The 25,053-nt window shown below is 43.2% G+C and overlaps 1 protein-coding gene across 2 annotated transcripts in view; it reads right to left on the bottom strand.

The window, feature by feature from the left end:
• ppm1f (protein phosphatase, Mg2+/Mn2+ dependent, 1F) overlaps positions 1-25,053 on the bottom strand; it is a 96,734-nt gene that overhangs the window by 15,996 nt on the left and 55,685 nt on the right. Inside the window, exons 1-2 of one of the 2 annotated variants that reach the window (XM_078553898.1) lie at positions 22,314-22,426; positions 17,306-17,505 (exon numbers count right to left, since the gene is read on the bottom strand). In XM_078553898.1, the coding sequence (XP_078410024.1) occupies positions 17,306-17,440 (135 nt within the window). In that variant the 5' untranslated portion in view covers positions 17,441-17,505; positions 22,314-22,426. Of the gene's footprint in view, positions 1-17,305; positions 17,506-22,313; positions 22,427-25,053 lie in introns of those variants that run through there. The other variant, XM_078553896.1, reaches the window with a different exon arrangement.

The following is a 25,053-nucleotide window of genomic DNA, read 5'->3' as shown; positions in this document are numbered from 1 at the left end:
CAGCTGAGGTCAATGCCGCTGTGAGGGCTTGCAGGTTCGAGCGCAACCCCAGGGGACCCTGATTGTTCTCCTGGAGGAGCTTCTCCATGGGAGTCGCCACTCTCTCCATGGAGGAAGCATGGCGCTTGGCCATGAGGCTCTCTGCAATGGTGATGCTCCACGTGCACTCCTCCAGCATGGGCACCATGCCACGCATTGCCTCATGTATCTCTGCCAGATCCTCCCGCATATCCTGCTGCACTTCCAGCGTCTGCTGCCTTACGGATGACTCCAGAGGCACATCATCAGCCACCGGCTGAGCATGTGCCTGGTCCTTAGCTGTCCTCCGACTGCCGGTGCCATGGGCACTCTCTGTCTCCGCCTGCACCTTAAATGAGTGTGAAGTGCCCTCACTGCTGTGCCCCGGGACACTAGCCAATGATCTAATTTCCATCGAGGTGCTAGTATCTGCGCTAGTGCCTGCCTGGCAGAGATGGTGTGACGCTGGTGTGTCCAATTGTTCAGGGCCCTCAGGTGTCAGAAGTGGCCCCTCTTCCTCCTCCTCCCGGTCCTGCTCCGGTGATGCTGAAAGGTAGAACAAGGACATTTGATTAGTTAAAGTGGAGACAACGTCAATGTGCATGCCTGTTCCCCCGGATCATACTTCCATAATCAATGGTCAACCCATGTTGCAAGCTTCAATCACTGAACATTCAGCAGTGCCATGGCTGCTGGGACACACATGGTGACCTCAGTGCTTGGCAATCTTACCTCCCCGTGGCACCCCAGCCTCACTGCCACCGGTGGACCTGGGCGCATGGCACCTCTCCAGATCAATCGCCTCTGCCAGTCCACATCCGCTCGGTGGCATTGTGTGCAGTTTTCTCCTGAAAAGGAGAGAGGTGCATTGGTTAGTCCACCCTGTGCCTGGATTCCCATCGCATCCCTGCCTCACCGGCCAGAGTGGGACATTGCAGGGCTCCAGTGATTCATCACCCCGCATACTCACACCAAGAAGCCAGGGTTGAGCCCCCAACTTGCCCACATGCTGCCTCCATCACATTTGGCACCACACGGTCTAACCTTGCAAAGCAAGGAAGCACAAGCATGTGAAACGCCAAGGGCAGCACATGGATTGGTGCCCCACCACCTGGAAGCTCTCCGCCCAGCATGTCAGCACCCTGACTTTGACATGTTTCGCAGTTCCAGCACTGTGCCTAGGTACAGATCCTTGAGGTTGCCCTCAAAACAGTACTCTGGGTGTCAATCTAACACATGCTGTGGTGCAGAATCCATCTCAGCACTACCCTCTCAGGGTGAACTAGGCATGGGCAATATCTGCTGGCTCACCTAGCGAGAGAAACATGCCGTGAAGGATTAAATGCTGTAACTGCACTCAGTTGGGTGGTGGTGGCGGGGAGCCTACCTGCTGCGTTAAGTGACCTCTGCCAACATGGTGCTCACCCTTCCCAAGCGCAAGAGGTCTTTGAATCGCTTGTGGCACTGGACCCATGTCGCACGACGTCAGGTCAGGTGGGGGGGCCTCCAACTGCCGTCCCTCGGAACGAGGAACTCCCACTGTGCTGCCACTTCCTCCAGGAGGGTAGCTAGGCACTCATTTGAAAACCGAGGGGCACACTGCCCCCCTGCCCTACCCTCTTGCCTGGCCTGCTCTCCAGCAGCGCTCTGGGGAGTCCTTCTGCTGGCCATGATGAACAGCCTTTGTAAGGCCGCCAGCGCTCTATTTGAACAGGCCGCCGGGTCGCCATTGGACCCACCATTGCACTCCCACCGCCGCCCGCCCAATCCCACTATCCTTGGGAGCCGTGCTTCACGCTGGGCAGGCCTTAATTGGCCCGCCCACGTAAAATGGAGGCGGCAATTGGCTCCGCACCGGCTCCCAAACGGCCCGCCCAACGGGGAGAAAATTCTCCCCTTAGGGTAGATAAGTCACCTGGTCCAGATGGCTTGCACCCCAGGTTGCTGAAGGAAGTGGGGTGATGATAGCAGAAGGCTTGCCAAAATCTTTCTGAGATACTTGGGGGGGCGGGGAATGCCAGAGGATTGGAGAATGGTAAATGTGACACCCTTCTTCAAGAATGGGTGTAAGCATAGTCCTCGTAACTACCAGCCAGTTAGTTTATCAACAGTGGGTATGGTTTAGAAACAATAATCAGGGAAACAAAAATCAATAGGCACCTGGAGAGATTTGAGTTAATTAAGGATAGCCAGCACAGATTTGTAAAAAAGATCATACTTGACTAATCTATCTAAATTTTTTGATGAGGTAACAGATAAGGTTAATGAAGTGAATGTAATGGATGCTTTCTATTTGGACTTTCAGAAAGTGTTCAAAGTACCACATAAAAGGCTGGTTGACAAAAATTGAGGCTTATGGAATAGGAGGGTCGGTGTTGAATTGGCTTAGGTCTTGGAATACAGAGTAGAACTTCAAAATTTGATGATAGCAAACTTGGGGGAGTGGCAAACGATGAGGAGGATATGAATCACCTGCAACATGATATAGATAGGTTATCAGAATAGGCAGGCAGGCAGATGGAACTGAATATACAGAAGTGTGAGGTGATGCATTCTGACAGAAGGAATAGGGTGAGGCAACATAGATTTAATGGTACAATCCTAAAGAGTGTACAGGAACAGAGGGATCTGGGGGTGCATGTGCATTGATCTCTGAAGGTGTCAGGACATTTGAGAGACTGGTGAGCAAAGCATATGGGATCTTGGGCTTCATAAATAGAGGTATTGAGTACAAAAGCAGGGACGTTAGCTCTGGTTAGGCCCCAACTAAAGTATCGCATCCAGTTCTGGCACCACACTTTAGGAAGGATGTGAGGGTCCTTGAGAGGGTGCAGAAGAGATTTACCAGAATAGTTCCAGCGATGGGGGATTTTAGCTACGAGGTTAGGTTGTAAATGCTGGGGTTGCTCTCCTTGGAGCAAAAGAGGTTGAGGGAGATTTGATAGAAATGTACAAGATTATGTCAGGTTTGGATAACGTAGACAAGCAAAAACTGTTCCCATTAGCTGACAGGACTAGAGATGACAGATTAAAGGTTTTGGGCAACAGATGCAGGGGGATTGTGAGGAAGAACTTATTAAACACAGCTAGAGATAACAACCTGGAATTTACTGCCCATGAGGGTGGAGGAAGTGGAAACAATCAATAATTTCAAAAGGAAATTGGATGGGTATTTGAAAAAAATAAACCTGCAGGGTTACAGGGATTGAGCAGGTGATTGGGACGGGCTAGATTTCTTCAGGGAGAGCTGGCATGGACTCGGTGAGCATGGCTTCCTTCTAAGCCGGAAAGGACTTTATGACCTGTGCTTTATGACCCAAGTTTTGCAATGAGATAAACTGGTGCTCTTTCCTTCAAGGTAAAACTCCAAGGTAATGTTCCCACTAAACTGCAAGTGTGTGTGGTTTCATAGAAGCCTGGAGGGTCCTGCGCAGGGCTTGTTCCTTAATAGATACCTGCCTGAGAGGCTGCACAAAGTGTTTAAAGGGATTGTGCACTGAAAAGTACAACCAAATTTTGAAAGTGAAGTGAAGAGGCATATCAGGATGCACCATGGGATTAAAAACAAAAAGCTAAAAGCTACTGCGGATGCTGGAAATCCAAAACAAAAACAGAATTACCTGGAAAAACTCAGCAGGTCTGGCAGCATCGGCGGAGAAGAAATCAGTTAACGTTTCGAGCCTTCATGGCCCTTCGGCAGAACTGAAGCATAGTTAACACCTGCGGTCTGTCCGCAAGAAAGACCCAAACCTCCCTGTCGCTTGCCATTTTAACACTCCACCCTGTTCTCTTGCCCACATGTCTGTCCTTGGCTTGCTGCATTGTTCCAGTGAAGCCCAACGCAAACTGGAGGAACAGCACCTCATCTTCCGACTAGGCACTTTACAGCCTTCCGGGCTGAATATTGAATTCAACAACTTTAGATCTTAAACTCCCCCTCCCCCCATCCCCACCCCGTTTCTCCACCCCCCCCCTTTTTTTTCAATAATTTATATAGATTCTTCTTTCCCCACCTATTTCCATTATTTTTAAATCTAAAACTAAAACCTTGTTAGTCTGTCCACCCCACCCCCACTAGAGCTGTACTTTGAATATCCTGTCTTCCATTCTTAATTAGCACTTTTCTTAGACAAATATCACCACCTTCAACACCTCTTTGACCCTTTTGTCTGTGACATCTTTTGATTATCTGCTCCTATCACTGCTTATCTCCACAATCACCACACCCTCAACGTCTCTCTCCCCCCCCACCCCCCCCCACCCCACCTTAAACCAGTTTATATTTCTCCCTTCTCCTAACTATGCTTCAGTTCTGCCGAAGGGCCATGAAGGCTCGAAACGTTAACTGATTTCTTCTCCGCCGATGCTGCCAGACCTGCTGAGTTTTTCCAGGTAATTCTGTTTTTGTTTTGCACCATGGGATTATGCAGGCTTGGCCATAAAACTAAAATGAGTATGACCTTTTGGCCAAGCCCGGAAGTTAATAACTAGCCTATGGATCAGTCCATGATAAGCTAAAGAATGTGACCTTTGGGTCAGGATAAAATAAGTTGATGACTGGTATGAGTTATAAAATGTAATAAACTGATAGCTTGACCTCAGGGTCAATATATGCAGGTGACTAGGCACAGCTGCAAAATATCAGGATAGATAAGCAAAGTTAATGTTTTGGAATAAACTGTGAACATCATTTGTGCTAACGGTCAGGTCATTCCGTGATTGTTTTACAAATTCCTCCAGAACTGCAGAGGTAATGAACAGGTCATTCTGTGTTTATGTTGTAAACTCATTTTTAATTAGGGATGTAACAATTAGACATACAAGATAAGAACATTATGGGTTAAAGATGAGTTACCCAAAAGGCGGTATAAATATTTGACAGAAACTGCAACTTCGAATTTCCTTTTAGAGCATTCTGAAAGAGCACTCCCCATGCACACTTGTACTAAATAAAGAACTACTGCTGAATCTACCTACAGTTAACTCCATTGATGTCTGAAACATTGCTCCAAGGTCTTTCTGTGCAGTGGGGCACTGGATGATGCTTTCCTATCATCCAATATTTAGAGTTCTGTCCGGTCTAAGCTACACACCCTTGAAACATAGGACTTAGGAAGTGTAGGCCATTCAGCCCTTTGAGCCTTCTCTGCCATTTGACAAGATGATGGCTGATCTGGTTGTGGTCTCAACTCCACCTTCCTGTCTGGCCCCCATAACCCTCAACTTCCTTGTCCATCAAAAATCTAACTCAGCCTTGAATAAATTCAATGATCCAACTGTTATGATCCAACCTGATGTTATTACTGGACAAATCAGATCCCAGGATGGAACAAAAACAAAAATAGCTGGAAAAACTCAGATCTGACAGCATCTGTGGAGAGGAACGCAGTTGACGTTTCGAGTCCAAATGGCTCTTCATCAGAACTTATCAGAATGGAACCTGGCTTTATAGATTTTTAAAATATTTTTAGGACTGTTTCTTACTGAAACAGATTCACAGGAATCTTGATTTTTTTAACAAGATAAAACATTTATTAAACAAGAAACGTCAACCTTTTTGTCTAGTGTAGTATAGTTAGAAAGATTTCAACATAAAGGAAAAATGATTCAAACTCACACTATCCCACTTATTGTAGCAATATTCTTACAGACCCAACACTCCAGTGAAGAGATACCACTATTTCCACACATAGGCTAGAGCTGGTTCAGTTGCAACAAGGTTTCTTTTCCAGTAGATTTCATAATATTGACTAGAAGTCCTTCCACAATTAGTATCGCCCTTGAGCTATTCAGAAAGCTTTCTTTCCCACATTGTGTGTTTGTTTTAACTTCCCTAAACTACTAACCCCTAGGTAACCAAGGCCCTAAAACTTTATTAAAAATGCATGTATACAAACAGAGCCTGGAGGCTTCCCCACTCCATCTCAAAAACTCTAAAATGAAACCAAATCCAGGTTTCACCCTTAACACTAGATATAGCATAGGTTAATTTATACTTTCTTAAAATTTGTGTTAAGGGTGAAATCTGGATTTGGGTTCATTTTGTTAAGAACTAGATATAGCATAGGTTAATTTATACTTTCTTAAAATTTGTTCTTAACACCCACAAATACAAATAATTTACTTAACACTATATCCAGTTCCTAACAAAACCTGCACTGCTTTCTGGGCAAGAGAATGCCACAGACTAACTACCTTCCTCATCTGTCTTAAAAGGAAGATCTCTTCTTTTTAAAAACATGTCCCCTATTTCCAGTCTCTCAACAAGAGGAAACATCCTCTCAGTATGCACCCTATCAAATCCCCTCAGGATCTTGTACGCTTCAATATCATCTCAATCTTTTAAACTCCTATGGGTACAGGCCCAACCTGTTCAATCTTTCTTCATTAAAAAAGCCCTTCATCCAAAGAATGAGTCGAGTGAACCTTTTCTGAACTGCTTCCAATGCAATTATCCTTTTTCAAATACAGAGGCCAAAACTGCACACAGTACTGCAGATGTGGTCTCACCAAGGCCCTATACAGCTGCAGTGAAACTTCCCTATTTTTACATTTCATTTCCCTTGCAATAAACACCAACATTCCATTTTTCTTCGAAATCATTTGCTGTACCTACATGCTAACTTTTTGTGCTTCATGTGCCAGGACACCCAGATCTCTGTACCACCGAGTTCTGCAATCTCTCTTCATTTAAACAGTATACTTCTTTTTTTCTATTCTTCCTGTCATAGTGGACAAGTTCATATTTTCCCCATTATACACCATCTGCCAAATTTTTGCCCACTCACTCAACCTACATTTTTTGTAGTCATTTTTACCTCTTCTTGGCAGCTTACTTTCCTGTCTACCTTGGTGTCATTAGCAAATCTAGCTACCGCATATTCGATGCCCTCATCCAGGACATTGGTATAAATTGTAAATAGCTGAGGTTCCAACACTAGTAGTAGGGGGCAGTATAGTGAGGGGGATTGATACTATTCTTACAGTGGGAGGGGGAGGATACAGTTGTTGTGGTGTATGTAGGTACCAACGACAGGCAGGACAAGGAAAGAGGTTCTGCATTGTCAGTATGAAGAGCTTAGCACCAAATTAAGAAGCAGAACCTCAAAGGTAATAATCTCTGGAGTATTACCTGAGCAGCTTGCAAATTGGCAAAGGGCAAATAAGATTAGGGAAATAAATGTGTGGTGTGGCTCAAAGACTGGTGTGGGAGAAGTGGGTTCCAGTTTGTGGGGCACTGGCATCAGTATTGGGGAAAGTGGGGGCTGTACCTTTGGGACGGTCTACATCTGAACTGTGATGGGATCAGTGTTCTAGCGAGCCACATAACTAGGGAAATAGACAAGGCTTTAAACTAAACAAGGGGGCGGGGGGTGAGGGTGAGAGATCAAACTTGGGTAGATGTACCAAATCAAGGGGTAGAGTCAAGGCAGGAGAGCAAAACAGTAAGGGAAATGAGGGTCAGAGAATGGCAAGAAGGGATAGAGAGAAAAAAACCTAAGAATATACCAACTGTCAAGATTAGATGTTACAAAGATAACAAAAAGACAAAGCTCAAGGCTTTGTATCTGAATGCATGTAACATTCATAGCAAAGTAAATGAATTGATAGTGCGTGTTGAAGGAAATAAGTTTAGATAGCCATTACAGAGATGTGGCTGCAGGGTGATAAGGGTTGGGCCCTGGCTATGTGGGGTATATGACATTCAAAAATAGGAAGCTAGGTAAAAGATGCAGGGGTAGCACTGTTAATCAAGCATGGTATTGGTGCAATAGTTAGAGATTATGTTGGTTCAGGAGATCAGGATGTAGAACCGTTTTGGGTGGAGATGAGGAATGTTAGAGGAAAGAAGTCACTCGTGGGGTAAAAGCAAAATACTGCAGGTGCTGGAAATCTTAAATGAAAACAGAAAATTCTGGAAAAACTCAGCAGGTCTGGCAGCATGTGTGGAGAGAGAAAAAGAGTTAACGTTTCAAGTCCATATGATGCTTCTTCAGAGCTAAAGAGAAGTAGAAATGTGATGGATTTTATACTGTTTAAGAGGGGGTGGAGCAGGTGGAGCAAAATGAAAGGTCAGGGATAGGTAGGAGTTCAGGAAAAATCTGACAAATATGTCATGGACGCAAGACAAAGGGGGTGTTAAAGGTAGTGTTAAAGACTAAAGAAGGTGCTGAGACTGGCATAAAGGTAAAATAGCAGAATGTGTTAATAGCAGAACAAAGGTCAACACTCTGTGAAAGCACAACATAGAAAAAAGTGACAAATGGCCTGTGGGGGGTTGGGGGAAAAGGATTTAAAACAGAAAAATAATAAACAAATAGCTGAACAACTTCAGACCATGAACACTCTCCCCCATCTTCACCTATTTTAAAATTTTTTAAAAATGTATTTCTTTTTATTTATTAATTTTTGTTCTATGTTTAGTTATAATTTTTTTTATCCTTTTTCCCCACCCTCCCCCCCACATAGGGCCATCTGTCACTTTTTTCTATGTTGTGTTTTCAGAGCGCTGACCCTTGTTCTGCTAATAACACATTCTGCTATCTTACCTTTAAGCCACTCTCAACATCTTTAGAGTTTAACACTACCATTAATACCCCATTCATCTTGTGTCCATGACATCTTTGTCAATCTCTCCTGAATTCCCACCTAACCCTGACCTTCCATTTTGCTCCACCTGCTCCAACCCCTCTTAAACAGTATAAAATTCATCACACTTCAGCTCTGAAGAAATCATACAGACTCAAAGCATTAACTCTGTTTCTCCCTCCACAGATGCTGCCAGACCTGCTGAGTTTTTCCAGCATTTTCTGTTTTTAAGTCACTCATGGGGTTGTTCTACTGGTCCCTAATAGGAACCACAATATAGGACAAAGTATACAAGAGGAAATGGATAGCATGCTGAGAGAGGTGGTCACACAGCAGCTTGGGAGCCTGGAGGTAGAAAGGGAATGGGTGACCACCAGACAGTCCAAGAGAACTAGGCAGGTAGTGAAAGAGTGCCCTGGGGCCCCGCTCGCCAATCAGCTTTCCATTTTGAGTACTGGTGAGGGCATTGGTTCCTTGGAGGAGTGCAGTTAGTCAGATTTGTGGCACCACGGGTGGCTCTGCTGCACAGCAGGGGAAGAAGAAGCAGGGAAAAGCAGTAGTGATAAGGGATTCGTTAGTTAGGAGAATAGACAGGTGTTTCTGTGGCCGTGGACGTAACTCCAGGATGATATCTTGCCTCCTTGGTGCCAGGGTCAAGGATATCACAGAACAGGTACAGGACATTCTTCTGGGGAGGGTGATCAGCCAGAGGTTGTGGTCCATGTTGGTACCAATGACTTAGGTAGGAAAGGTGGGGAGATCCTGAAAGCACATTTCAGGGAGCTAGAAAGGAGATTGAAAAACAGGACCTCTAAAGCAGCAATCTCAGGATTACTCCCAGCCCCACATGCTAGTGAGTATAGAAATAAGAAAATTGAGCAATTAAACATGTGGCTGGAAAACCGGTGTGGGAGGGAGGGCATCAGATCTCGAAGGCATTGGGACCAGTTTTGAGGAAGGTGGGACTTGTACAAGCCTACATCTGAACAGGACTGGGATAAATATCCTCGCAGGGAAACTTGCCAGTGCTGTTGTTGTGTGTATGTGTGTGTGTGTGTGTGTGTGTGTGTGTGGGTGGAGGGGGGGTGGCTTAAACTAGGTTGGCAGGGGCTGGGAACCTGAGGGCAAATTCACAGCAGGGAACAGGAGATGGACAATTGGTGAGTGACTCTGAAAGACAGAAGTAGTACAGCACAGGAATTTGGCAGTGTTAAAAAGGTGTATATGTAAATGCAAGGAGTATAGCAAATAAAGCCAATGACCTGAGGGCACAGAGAATCGTGGCAGCATGATATCATCGCTATAATGGAAACTTAGCTTAAAGAGGGGCAAAAATGACAGCTCGACATCCCTGGATATAGAGTTTTCAGACAGGACAGTGAGGGTTAAAAAAGGTGGGAGTGTAGCATTATTGGTTAAAAAAACAATTACAGTTGTAAGGAGGGGTGGTATACTAAATTAAGAATCAAATGAGGCCATATGGGTTGAGCTCAGAAATAAAAAAGGGGCAGCCACATTGCTTGGAGTGTACTATAGACCCTGAAATAGGGGAAGGAGTTAGAAGAGAAATTTGCCGAGTGCAAAAACAACAGGGCAGTAATAGTTGCAGACTTCAATTACCCTAATACCAATTGGGATATGAATAATGTGAAGGGCACAGGGCACAAAATTCTTGCATTCAAGAGAACTTTTTCAGCCAGCATGTAACAAGCCTAACAAGAGGGGGTGTAAATCTATATTTAGTCTTAGGAAATGAAGCTGGGCAAGAGGATGAAGTAGCAGTGGGGGACCATTTTGGATATAGTGACCATAATACAGTTAGATCTAGTATAATTAGAACAGGAGTAAAAGTTCTAAATTGGGGGAGGGCAAATTTTTCAAAGCTGAAAGGTGAACTGGCGAAAGTGGACTGGATAAAGCTACTAGAAGGGAAAACTGTATCAAATCAGTGGGAGGTGTTCAAAAGTGAGATTCTACAGGCACAGTGTAGACATGTCTCCACAAAGAAGAAGGGTGGGACTGCAAAGTCTAGAGCCCCCTGGTTATCCAAAAGCATACATGGCAAGATAAAGCAAAAAAAAGAAAGCTTATGACAGTCACAAAAAGCTTAATACTGTAGAAAGCCGAGAGAAGTATAGAAAGTACAGGGGTGAAGTAAGAAAGGAAATTAGGAAAGCAAAGAGGATACGATAAAATATTGGCAGGTAAACTCAAAGAAAACCCAAAGATGTGTACCAGTACATTAAAAGCAAGAGGATAACTGAGGAAAGAGTAGGGTCCATCAGAGATGTACCTGGCAACTTGTGTGTTGATGCTGAAAATGTGGGCAAGGTTCTCAATGAGTGCTTTGTCTTGTCTCTGTCTTGTCTCTGTCTTGACTAAGGAGAGGGATGATGCAGACAGTTAAAGAGCAGAAGTGTGAAATATTAGATACAATAAGAATAATGAGAGAGGAAGTACTGGAGGGACTGGTATCCATGAAGGTGGATAAATCACCAGGGCTGGATGGATTATATCCCAGGTTGTTAAAGGAGCCAGGGGGGAAATAGCAGATGCTCTGAGGATCATTTTCCAATCCTCACAAGATGAAGGCAAGGCACCAGAGGATTGGAGGTCTGTGAACGTTGTACCAATAGTTAAAAAATGGCTGCGAGGGACAGGCCAGAAAATTATAGGCTGGTCAGTCTGATTTTGGTGGTGGGAAAATTATTGGAACCAATTCTGAGACACACTTAGGATAAACCGTCACTTAGAAAGGCATAGATTGATCAGGGATAGTCAGCATGGTTTTGTCAGGGGAAAGATCGTGTCCTACTAACTTAATAGAATTTTTTGAGGAAGTAACAAGGAGGATTGATGAGGGCAGTGCAGTGGATGTGGCCTACATTGATTTTTGTAAGGCATTTGACAAGGTGCCACATGGCAGAATGGTCGCAAAAGCGAGATCTCATAGGATATAGGGGAAAGTGGTGAGTTGGAATCAAAATTGACTCAGCAACAAGAAACAAAGGGTAATGGTTGACGGGTATTTTTGCAAATGCAAAGTGGTTTTCTGGTGGCGTTCCACAGAGTTCAGTGCTGTTTGTTGTATATATTAATGATTTGAACTTAAAACGTGGAAGGCATGATTAGGAAATTTGCACATGACAAAAACTGGTCATGTAGTTGATAGTGAAGAGGATAGCTGTTGATTTCAGAATGATATCAATGGTTTGGTTGAGTGGGCAGAGAAGTGGCAAATGGAATTCAATCCAGGAAAGTGAGAGGTAATGAATTTGGGGAGGGCAAACAAAGTAAGGGAATACTCAATAAATGGGAGGATATTGAGAAGGGTTGAGGAAGTGAGAGACCTTGAAGTGCATGTCCAGAGGTCCCTGAAGGTGGCAGGACAGGTTGATAAGGTGGTAAAGGGAATGTTTTCCTTTATTGGATGAGGTTTAGAATACAAAAGCAGGAATGTAATGCTGGAACTGTGTGAAAATGCTGGTTAGGACACAGCTGGAATTGTGTACAGTGTTCTGGTCACCACATTACAGGAAGGACATAATTGATCTGGAGAACACACAGAGGAGATTTACAAGAATGTTGCCAAGGCTGAAAAATTACAGCTATGAGAAAAGATTGGAAAGGCTAGGGTTGTTTTCCTTAGAATAGGGGAGGCTCAGGGGTGACCTAATTGAGGTGCACAAAATTTTGAGGGGCCTAGATAGGGTAGGCAGGAAAGACCTGCTTCCCCTAGCTAAGGGGTCAATTACTAGAGGGCATAGATTTAAGGTAACAGGTAGAAGGATTGGAGGGGATATGAGGAAAAACTTTTTCACACAGAGGGTGGAGGGCATCTGGAATTCATTGCCTAAGTTGGTGGTTGAGGCTGAAATGCTCAACTCATTTAAAAGATACCTGGATCTGAACTTGAGGTGCTGTAACCTGCAAGGCTATGGACCAGGTGCTGTAAAGTGGGATTAAAAAATGAATGGCTAGTTTTTTTTTCTTTCTTTGGCCAGCGAAGATGCAATGGGTTGATTGGCCTCTTTCTGCACCATAACATTTCTATGGTTCTAAATATTGAGTGTGTGAGATAAAGGGACGGCAATAATCATGGGTGATTTTAATCTACATATAAACTGGAAATATCAGATTGGCAGTAGTAGCTTGGATGAGGAGCTTATAGAATGCTTTCGAGATAATTTCTTAAAGCAGCACGTTCTGGGGCGAACCAGGGACCAGGTTATATTAGGCTTGGTATTGTGTAATGTGGCAGGATTAATTACCTTAGAGGAAAGGCACTCTTAGGTAGCAGCGACCACAATATGATTGAATTTTACATGCAGTTTGAAAGGAAGAAGAGTGGGTTTAAGGCTAATATTTTAAACTTAAATAAGGGCAACTATGTGGGCATGAAAGCTGAACTAGCTGAAGTGAACTGGGATACAATCTAGAGGATAGATCAATAGAGAAGCAGTGGGAGACATTTAAGGTGATATTTCAGAGTACACAGAATAAGTATATTCCTACTATAAAGAAAAATTCTAAAGTGGAGGATCTACCATCCGTGGTTAACTAAAGAAGTTAAAGAAAGCATCAAACTTAAGGAAAAAGCATACAATTGCACAAAGATGAGTGGCAGGTCAGATGATTGGTCAGAATGTAAAGAACGACAGAGAATAACTAAAAGGTTAATCAGCAGAAAGAAATGATAGTATGAGAGGAAGCTAGCTAGAAATGTAAAAACAGAGAGCAAGAGGTTCTACAAATATTTAAAAACGAAAAGTAAAGTGAATGCTGGTCCTCTAGAGAGTGACAATGGGGAGTTAATAGTAGATAATAAGGAAATGGCAGAAGAAAGGAACAAATATTTTGCTTCTGTGTTCACTATAGAGGATACGAAAAACATTCCAGTAATAGCTGCAAATCAGGAGGTGAATGGGAGAAAGGAACTTGGTGAAATTAAAATCACTAGGGAAACAGTACTGAACTGCAGGCTGACAAGTCTCTGGATCTAGATGGATTTCATCCTAAGGTCTTAAAAGAGATGACTAATGAGGTAGTAGATGCATTGGTGTTAGTTTTCCAAAATTTGCTAGATTCTGGAAAGGTTCCATCAGATTAGAAAGTAGCAAATATAACCCCTCTATTCAAGAAGGGAGGGAGGCAGAAAACAGGAAACCATAGGCCAGTTAGCTTAACGTCTGTCGTGGGGAAGGTGTTAGAATCAATCATTAAGGAGGTTACAGCTAGGCACTTAGAGAAACTCAAGGTAAATGGGAAGAGTCAGCATGGTTTTCTGAAAGGGAAATCAAGCTTAACCAATTTATCAGAGTTCTTTGAAGGAGTACGGTGCGCTGTGGATAAAGGGGAGCCTATAGATTTACTGTACTTGGATTTCCAGAAGGCATTTGATAAGGTGCCACAAAAGTTATTGCGGAAAATAAAAGCTCATGGTGTAGGGGGTAACATATTAGCATGGACAGAAGATTGGATGGCTGGCAGAAAACAGAGAATGCATAAATGGGTCCTTTTCTGATTGGCAGGATGTGGCGAGTGGAGTCCCTTAGGGGTGTGTGCTGGGGCCTCACTTTCCGCAATTTATATCAATGACTTAGATGAGGGGAGCAAAGGCATTGTAGCTAAATTTGCAGATGACCCAAAGATATGTAGGAAAGTAGGTTGTGAAGGGCATATAAGGAGGTTGCAGATGGATACAGATAGGTTGAGTGAGTGGGCAAAAATCTGACAGATGGAGAATAATGTAGAAAAATGTGAAGTTGTTGACTTTGGCAGAAAGGATAAAAAAGCAGAGTATTACTTAAACGGAGAACAACTGCAGAATTCTGAGGTGCAGAGGGATCTAGGTGTTCTAGTGCATGAGTCACAAAAAGTTAATATGCAGGTAAACAAGTAATTAAGAAGGCTAACGGAATGTTATCCTTTATTATGAGAGGAATTGAACATAAAAGTAAGGATGTTATGCTTCAGTTATACATGGCATTGGTGAGACCACATCTCAAATACTGTGTGCAGCTTTGGTCTCCTTATTTAAGGAAGAATGTAAATGCATTGGGAGGCAGTTCAAAGGGGGTTTACTAGATTGATACCTGGAAAGAGCAGGTTGTCTTATGAGGATAGATTGGACAGACTGGGATTGTTTCCACTGGAGTTTAGAAGAGAGAGAGGTGACATGATTGAAGTATATAGATCTTGAATGGTCTTAACAAGGTGGACATGGAAAAGATGTTTCCTCTTGTTGGCAAGTCCAGAACTCGGGGGCATTGTTTTAAAATTAGGGGTCGCCCTTTTAGGACAGAGATGAGGAGAAATCTTTTCTGAGGGTTGTGCGACTTTGGAACTCTCTGCCTCAGAAGGCAGTGGAGGCGGGGTCTTTGAATATTTTTAGGTGGAGGTACATAGATTCTTGTTAGGCGAGAGAATCTAACATTATTGGGGGTAGATGGGAATGTGGGATTCAAAACACAAACAGAGCAGCCATGGTCTTATTGAATGGTGGAGCAGGCTCGAGGGGCCAAATGGCCTACTTCTGCTCCTATTTCATATGTTCGTATGTTCACTGTGGCACTCCACCTTATCAAATGTCTTTTGGAAATCCAAGTTCACCACATCTACAGGTTCCCTTTATCCACGTTGCTTGCTGCTTCCTCAAAGAATTCTAATAAAGTAGTTAAACATGATTACCCTTTCACAAAATGATGTTGACTCTGCCTGATCTCATTATGATTTTCTAAGTATACAGCTATAACTGCCTCAATAATGGATTCTATCAAGTTACCTATGCCGGATGTTAGGTTAACTTGCCTGTAGTTTCCTGCTTTTTGTTTCCCTCTCTTAAATAAAGGTGTTATGATTGCTATTTTCCAATCGGCTGGGACCCTTCCAGAATCTAAAGAATTTTGGAATATTATAACCAAATCCTCTACTATATCAGCAGCCAATTCTTCTAAGACCCTAGGATGCAGGCCATTAGGTCAATATATGCGTTGGAATTCTTACAGTTCCATAGGTTAAAGATTGGTCTTATCAGCAACCTTGTCAATAGGGCCCGAGCCATTTGCTACCCATGCAAGCTTGATGCTGAAATAAGGCGCATCAAAGGAATCCTGCAGGATAATGTCTACCTTGATCGGATCATTTTGCACTGTATATCACGCAAACTCATGAACAAGCCTAAGGCCGTCACTTTCGGCCCTGAAAAGTGTCCAGTCTATCTCAGGTTACCCTGGAAGGGAAAGGCATCTCAAAAAAATTTGAGCAACAAGTGAAGCTAGCTGTTTCACTATGCAGTAGCAACACAAGTGGTATTCACCAGTAACAGGATGCTGCTGTCAAGCCAAAAAGGCGTTCCGCCTATCATACAAATGAGTAATGTGGTGCATGAATTTCAGTGCCAGTGTAATGCTAGGTATGTAGGCTGTACGTCTCAAAGACTGGCGGATCCTATCAAACAGCAGCTCCGAGCCACTTTTCACAACTGGCAAGGCACCCAATCAGCCCGTCCTTGCAAAACTCAAAACAGTGCCCAAGATTAGATGTGATTCCTCAATTGAACAACATTTGCTAAATAATCCTCAGTGCGCTAAGACTTACGCTGACAACCAATTTAAGATTGTCGGTCGGGCTCGCAGTGTGGTATGTGTGTGTACTGGAAGCTACATATATTAATACACAGGGCCCTGTTCTTTGCAGAAAGAACATGTACACACATTGCGCCTGTTTCAGCTAAATAAAATAAGTGAGAACCACCCACTGACTCATTCCTCAGAACAATGCCTTGGCCAATCAGGGCCAAGTTACCTTGTTTAAATTTCAAACAATGCTTGGCAGTTAACGGTCAGTCACCATCACTGGTGCATTCTCCATGGCAACACCTCTACCAGAGTCCACTTGCCAACCAAATTAGCACTCTTTTCACATACAGTATAAATTGTTGTTTTCCCCTTATATTGGTGATCTTGCAAAGTACCCTGACGAGTGCAAGACAAAAAGTTTTGATATGGCTTTTTTCAGCAATACTCAAGAATCAGATAACTTTGCATTTTAAAAAAAATATACAGGACAAAATGAAGATTGGGACATAAACATGGGGAAAAGGTAGAAGCTGAAATATCATGAAAAAACTTAAAAGTTTAAAAGAAATAGTTCAAAAATCTATTAATTCATCACATTGGAAACATTTAACAACACTCCACAAATACTTTTTTTTAGGGCCAAGTCTGTTGCTCAGCAATACTTATTACTCAGATCACTGTTCTAACTTCAATCACATCTGATTGAAAAAGGTGTAACTTTTTATAGGATTTCGAACAGTGATTAGAAAACAGAAAGGGGGAAGTTCTCATCACATCAACCAATTCCAATGATTGCTGGCTCTGGGAAAGCTGCTACAGCACAGCCTGTAGTGCAGCAGCGAGTGATAAATAGCAACTTCAGTATTTCCACATTAATCTAGCCATGCAGTAAATCTCGACATTGCAACCAGCTTCAAAGGGGCAATGATGAATCCTGACAGTTCACCGTCAAAAACACCTGCAAAATCCAGAGCACAGTCACTCAACCTGGACCCTTAGCGCTGTCGGAGACTAGATACTTTCACCTAATCAGCATTTATACACAGTTCCCAGAGCAGACATTTATATACAGTTCCCAGAGCAGAAAGAAAATGTCTTGTTCAACAGGGCAGACTTACCTTAATGCCAAAGAAAGCGTTAAACTCGGGCAGTGCTACATGTCTGTCCTCCATCTTTCTCCGTGTGTTACGGATAGCGTAGCTGGAAACTTTTAAATATTGTTTTGGTAGATGCAGTAACTGTAGTTCTTTCATCCACTCATAGCAGACTCCCAGCAATTTGTTAAAGAATGATCGGGCCACTGGTTCTCCTTCCAGCACTATGAAAGAGGGAACAGTGATGAAATTGGATAAAATCTAATAAGCAACTAATTAACTGAAGAGGCATAAAAAGCAGTGAAGGCAAGTTAATTATGAAGAGTGAACTGACTTCCTCTTAGTAAGGGGTTTATGATGAGAAAAGTGTTAACAGGATGAGTTTAAGAAGTTTGTGACTGATTGGAAGCAACCTTTTCTATGTGTCTTGCTGGCCTCCACTCTTCCACAAAGTTCCTAGTAAACAAGAGTCGAGGCAAAAAATCAGAGGCCAGAACATTACAAAACCTCAAAATGTTCCAATCTCTACTGCAAAATTCTCAAAATGAGTAATGCTGAGAATGTGAATTATGTCATGTGTTGCTGTAACTTAAATAGAAGTTACTATTGTTCACTCTATGCTGTCATGTATTTGAATGCATGTCTGTAAACCAAATTTTGACTGGATAATAAACATACAATTATTAGAAACCGATTTAATAATGCTCAAGTGTTAAAACTGCGTTACCTGGTTGCACTGCCATTTGAAAGGTGCAGAATTCATTATCTCATGTAGTTTGTGAACAAAGAAGCATGTGGCGAGAGATGAAAATTAAGAAGATTCTATGATTTATTTAAGGAGATATCTTAGTTAGATGTTTCAGACACATATTACCCAGCTTGGCAGGTGGATTAACTTTGGGCCAGTTTGTATATCATGTCTATACTATTCCCTCATTGGAAGCAACTACTTTAAATTAGATTAAAGTGAGAGATGAGATCCATTTTTATCCCTATATTTTAATAACTAGTGTGTGGGCATATTGCCAGTCTGTGGGTAGGAGAATCCTTTCATCCTTTGAATTTATGCTATAAAGTAACATTTAGTGATCAAGTAGGAGAAAGGGGATTGTCAGTCAGTTTTTCTTTTACTTTTATATATCCTACTTTTAATCAGGCAGCTAACTAACCTCATTAAGGTTACACAATTGTGTGAATAATCTTATAAGCACTTCTAATTGAGACACCACAGGGGCTAGATGTATTTCATCCCTATATTACAGCTGAATAATTACAGCAGGTACAGAATGTACCATTAAGCAAGTTAAGAGTGCAAACTAGCAATCATTAATTTCAAGGGTCTTAAAGCTGAATAAAGGAAATTATGAAGGCACGAGGGACAAATTGGCTGAGGTGGACTGGGAAAATATATTAGAAGGTATGACTGTACATAGGCAATGGACAGTCTTCAAAGAACTATTACATAGCTAACAACACTTATGCATTCCTTCTAGGTGCAAAAATCCCAAAAAAAGTCAGTTAACTGTGGCTGACAAAGTAAGTTAAGGATTGTATTAGATTAAAAGAAAAGGCTTATAAAGTTGCCAGAAGTAGTAGTAAACTTGAAGATTGGGAGGTTTTTAGAATACAGCATTGAAAGACCAAGAAACTAGTAAAGGGAGAATAGAATGTGAATCCAATCTAGCAAAAACCTAAAAACGGACTGCAACATCTTCCGCAGGTATGTAAAAAGGAAGCGTTTGGCTTAGACAAATATGGGTCCATTACAGGCAGAGTCAGGAGAATTCATAATAGGGAATAGAGAAACGGCAGAGAAGCTAAATGGTTTGTGTATGTCTGTTTTCACTGAGGAAGATACAGGAAATCTCCCAGATTTTGAGATCCAAGGGACTAGGGAGAATGAGGAGTTATGGGAAATTACTAGAAGTAAGGAGGTTGTATTCCAGAAATTAATGGGACTAAAGGTTGATAGGTCATTGGGACCTGATATTCTGCAACCCAGAGTGTTGAAAGAATTTGCTATAGAGATGGTGAATACATTGGCGATCATTTTCCAAAATTCTAGAGATTCTGGAATCGTTCCTGAAGATTGGAAAGTAGAAAATGTCGCCCCACTATTTAAGAAAGGAGGGAGAGAGAAAACAGGGAACTACAAACCTGTTAGCCTTACATCAGTAGTAAGGAAAACACTAGAATCTATTATAAAGGATGTGATAAATGGATACTTGGATAATCATGATCTGATTGGGCATAGTCAACATGGATTTGCGAATGGGAAGTCATGTTTGACGAACTTGTTAGGAGTTTTTTTTGAGGATGTCGCTAACAAAATTGATAAAAGGAGAGTCAATGGCCTGGTATACTTGGATTTTCAGAAGGTTTTTGATCAAGTCCCCCACAGGAAGTTGATTAGCAAAATACAAGCACATGGGATTGGAGGCAATATGCTGGCATGGATTAAGAGTTGGCTAACAGGCAGAAAACAGTAGGAATAAATGGGTCATTCTGACATTGGAAGGTTGTTACTAATGGGCTACTGCAAGGATCAGTACTTGGGCCCCAGCTGTTCACAATATATATATATACATATATATACCAATGATTTGGTTGTGGGGATCAAATGTAATATTTCCAAGTTCACGGGTGATATAAAGCTAGGCAGGAATGTGTGTTGTGAGGAAGATGTAAAGCGGCTACTGGAGGATTTGGACAGATTTTGAGAGTGGGCAGAAAAATGGCAGATGGAATACAATGTGGAGAAATGTGGGGTAGAAGTTTGGTAGAAGGAACAGATATGCAGAATATTTCCTAAATGGTAAGAGATTACAAAGTGTAGCAGTACAAAGGCGCCTGGGTGTCCTTGTCCATAAGTCATTGAAAGCTAATATGGAGGTAGTAAGGGGGACAGACAGGCGTTTCTGCAGCCATAGACTTGACTCCAGGATGGTATGTTGCCTCCCTGGTGCCAGGGTCAAGGATGTCACTGAACGGCTGCAGGGCATTCTAAAGGGGGAGAGCAAACAGACACAGATCACGGTACATATTGGTACCAACGACATCAGTAGAAAGAGGGATGAGGTCCTGCAAGCAGAATTTAGGGAGCTAGGAAGCAGATTAAAAAACAGGACCTCAAAGGTAGTAATTTCTGGATTACTTCTGGTGCTACGCGCTAGTGAGTAGCAGGTTAGTCCAGATGAATGCGTGGCTGGAGAGATGGTGCAGGAGGGAGGGCTTTAGATTTCTGGGACATTGGGACCATTTCTGGGGGCGGTGGGACTTGTACAAGGCAGATAGGTTGCACCTGAATGGGAATGGGGCCAGCGGGGAGGTTTGCTAGTGCTGTTGGAGAGGGTTTAAACTAACTTGGCAGAGGGATGGGATCCTGAGAGGAGGTTCAACAGGGGGAGATGCACAGCCAAAATTAGAAGGGAGAGAAAGTGAGTCTGGAAGGCATAGAAATTATAGGCCAGTTAAGGCACAAGGGAGTTTGGCAAGGTTGGATGGTGCTTATTTTAATGCAAGGAATCTGACGAATAAGGCAGATGAGTTGAGGGCACAAATTAACACATGGAAGTATGATGTCATTGCTGTCACAGAGACATGGTTGAGAGAGGGGCCAGGATTGGCAGCTCAATATTCCAGGATATAGGGTCTTCAGGTGAGACAGGGAAGGAGGTAAAAGAGGAGGGGGTATCGCAATATTGATCAAGGAATCAATTACAGCAGTAAGGAGGGACGACATCTTAGAAAGCTCCTCAAATGAAGCCATATGGGTAGAACTGAAAAACAAAAAAGGAGCAATCACATTGCTGGGAGTGTACTATAGGCCCCCAAACAGTCAGAGAGAAATAGAAGAGCACATATGTAGGCAAATTTCAGAGGTGTAAAAATAATAGGGTAGTAATAGTGGGGGATTTCAACTTCCCCAATATTAATTGGGTTAGTCATAGTTTGATAGGTTTAGAAGGAGCGGAATTCTTAAAATGCATCCAGGAGAGCTTTTTAAGCCAGTACGTAGAAGGTCTTACAAGAGAGGCGGTGGTCCTGGACTTTATTTTAGGGAATGAAGCAGGGCAAGTGGTAGAGGTATAGTGGGGGAGCATTTTGCAGATAGTGATCATAACTCCGTTAGATTCAAGGTTGTTATGGAAAAGGACAAGGATGGGCCAGAAATCAGAGTTCTAAATTGGGGGAAGGCCGGTGTTAATAAGATCAGATGTGATTTGGCCAGACCGGACTGGGAGCAGCTACTTTTGGATAAATCTGCGTCAGAGCAGTGGGACTTATTCAATAAGGAAATAGGGAGAGTACAAGGCCAACATATTCCAGTAAAGATAAAGGGCGGGACCAACAAATCCAGGGAACCCTGGATGTCGAGGGATATTCAGGATTGGATAAAGAGAAAAAGGGAGGCTTGTAGCAGATACCAAGGGTTCAAAACAGCGGAAGGCCTAGAGGAGTATAGAATGTGTAGGAGGGAACTTAAAAAGGAAATTAGGGGAGCAAAAAAGGGGCATGAGAAAACATTGGCATATGGGACATTTATTTAATGTCTTTATCAATCGAGGCATCGATTACAAAAGTAGGGAGGTCATGTTGGAGTTACATAGAACCTTGGTGAGGCCACAGCTGGAGTACTGTGTGCAGTTCTGGTCGCCACATTATAGGAAGGATGTGATTACACTGGAGGGGGTGCAGAGGAGATTCACCAGGATGTTGCCTGGGATGAAACACTTAGGTTATGAAGAGAGGTTGGATAGTCTTAGACTGTTTTCGAAAGAGCAGAGAAGACTGAGGGGTGACCTGATCGAGGTGTACAAGGTTATGAGGGGCGTGGACAGGGTGGATAGGGAGCAGCTGTTCCCCTTAGTTGAAGTGTCAGTCACAAGGGGACATAAGTTCAAGGTGAGGGGCAGGAGGTTAAGGGGGGGATGTGAGGAAAAACATTTTTACCCAGGCGGTGGTGACGGTCTGGAATGCACTGCCTGGGAGGGTGGTGGAGGTGAGTTGCCTCACATCCTTTAAAAAGTACCTGGATGAGCACTTGGCACGTCATAACATTCAAGGCTATGGGCCAAGTGCTGGTAAATGGGATTAGGTAGGTAGGTCAGGTGTTTCTTATGTGCCGGTGCAGTCTTGATGGGCCGAAGGGCCTCTTCTGCCATGTGTGATTCTGTGATAAAATAAAGGAAAATCCAAAGTTATTTTACAGTACATTAAGAGTAAGAGGATAACTAGGGAAAGAGTAGGGCCCATTAAGGACCATAGTGGTAATTTGTGCATGGAGCCAGAAGACGTAGGTGGGGTTCTAAATGAATACTTTGTGTCAGTGATCACAAGTGAGAGGGACGACGTGGGTATGGAAATCAAGCGGAAGGATTGTGATATAATTAAAGAAATTAGCATAGAAAGGGAGGAGGTTCTAAGTGGTCTGGCAGGCTTAAAAGTAGATAAATCTCCAGGCCTGGATGAAACGTATCCCAGGCTGTCAAGTGAGGCAAGGGAGAAGATAGCAGGGGCACTGGCAATAATTTTCAATACCTCTCTGGCCACAGGAGAGGTGCCAGAGGACTGGAAGACAACCAATGTGGTACCGTTATTCAAGAAGGGAGGAAGGAATAAACCAGGGAACTACAGGCCAATCAGTCGAACCTCAGTGGTGGGGAAACTATTGGAAGCAATTCTGAGGGACGGAATTAATCTACACTTGGAGAGGCAGGGATTAATCAAGGACAGTCAGCATGGTTTTGTTGAGGGGAGGTCATGTCTGACCAATTTGATTGAATTTTTCGAAGAGGTGACCAGGTGTGTAAATAAGGGGTAAACCAGGTGTGTCAATACATTTGACATGGTCTACTTGGACTTCAGCAAGGCTTCTGATAAGGTCCCGAATGGGAGACGGATTACGAAGATAAGAGCCCATGGGATCAAAGGCAATTTGGTAAATTGGATCCAGAATTGGCTGAGTGGCAGGAAGCAGAGGGTGATGGTCGAGGGGTGTTTTTGTGGCTGGATGCCTGTGTCCAGTGGGGTTCCACAGAGATCGGTGTTGGGTCCCTTGCTGTTTGTGGTACATATAAACGATTTAGACTTGAATGTAGGAGAGTTGATCAGTAAGTTCGCGGATGACACAAAAATTGGTGGTATGGTAAATAGTGAGGAGGATAGCCTTAGATTACAGGAGGATATAGATGGGCTGATCAGGGGCAAATGGAACTTAATCCGGATAAGTGTGAGGTGATGCACTTGGGCAGGACAAACATGGCACAGGAATACACGATGAATGGTGGGACCCTGGGAAGTATCGAGAATCAGAGGGACCTTGGTATGCATGTCCACCGATCCCTTAAGGTAGCGGGACAGGTAGATAAGGTGGTTAAGACGGCATATGGGATACTTGCCTTTATTAGCTGAGGCATTGAATATAAGAGCAGGGAGGTAATGCTGGAATTGTATGAAACACTGGTTAGGCCACAGCTAGAGTATCATGTGCAGTTCTGGAATCCGCATTATAGGAAGGATATGATTGCACTAGAGAGAGTGCAGAGGAGATTTACCAAGATATTGCCTGGGCTGGAGAGATTTAGTTATGAGGAGATTGGATAGACAGGGGTTATTTTCCCTGGAGCAGAGGAGATTGAGTGGGGGGGGGGACATGATTGAGGTGTATAAAATTATGAGGGACATCAACAGGGTAGACAAAAAGGAACTTTTCTCTTGGTGGAGGGATCAATAACTAGGGTGCATAGATTTAAGGTAAGGGGCAGGAGGTTTAAAGGGGATGTGAGGAAGAAATTTTTCACCCAGTGGATGGTGGGAATCTGGAACTCTCTGCCTGAAAGGGTGGTAGAGGCAGAAAACCTCATAACATTTAAGAAGTATTTGGAAGGGCACTTGCGATGCCATGACATACAGGCTATAGGCCTAGTGCTGGAAAATGAGATTAGAATAGTTAGGTACTCGTTTGACTGGCACAGGCTCGATGGGCCGAAGGGTCTCTTTTCTGTGCTGTAGACCTCTATGCCTCTAGGTGCAGCAGGCAATTAGGAAGGCTAATGGAATGTTAGCCTTAATCACAAGAGGATTTGAGTATAGGAGCAATGAAGTATTGCTTCAATTGTATAGAAGCTTGGTTAGGCCACACCTGGAGTACTGTGCAGTTTTGGTCCCCTTACCTCAGAAAGGATATTATTGTTTTCGAGGGAGTGCAACAAAGGTTCACCAGACTTGTTCCGGGGATGGTGGGATTGTCTTATGAAGAGAGATTGGGGAAACTGGGCCTCTAGAGTTCCGAAGAATGAGAGCTGATCTCATTGAAACCTACAAAATACTTAAATAGACAGGGTAGATGCAGGTAAGATGTTTCCCCTGGCTGGGGAGTAAGAACCAGGGGACACAATTTCAAAATAAGGGGATGCCACTTAGGACCAAGATGAGGAGAACTTTTTTTACGCAGGGTTGTAAATCTTTGGAATTCTCTACCTGAGGGCCATGGAAGCTCAGTCATTGGGAATGTTTAACAGAGATTGATAGATTTCTGATTAACAATAATGTAAAGGGTTATGGGGATAGTGTGGGTAAAAGGCATTGAAGTGTTTGGTCAGCCATGATTGCGTTGAATGGTGGAGCAGGCTCGACAGGCTGAATGGCCCTACATTCCTATGTTCCTAAAACCTGCCAATTCAAAGTGGACAATTAAACAGCTATCACCAGTAAATGTGGAACTTATAAAATTGCTCCAATACTTAATAAAGATCCATTCAGGTGCCATC

The sequence above is a fragment of the Cetorhinus maximus genome, chromosome 12 (genome assembly GCF_964194155.1).
Source record: "Cetorhinus maximus chromosome 12, sCetMax3.hap1.1, whole genome shotgun sequence".
Classification (NCBI taxonomy): domain Eukaryota; kingdom Metazoa; phylum Chordata; class Chondrichthyes; order Lamniformes; family Cetorhinidae; genus Cetorhinus; species Cetorhinus maximus.
Note: the sequence above shows the minus strand (reverse complement) of the source record. Positions and strands in the feature narration are given on the sequence as shown.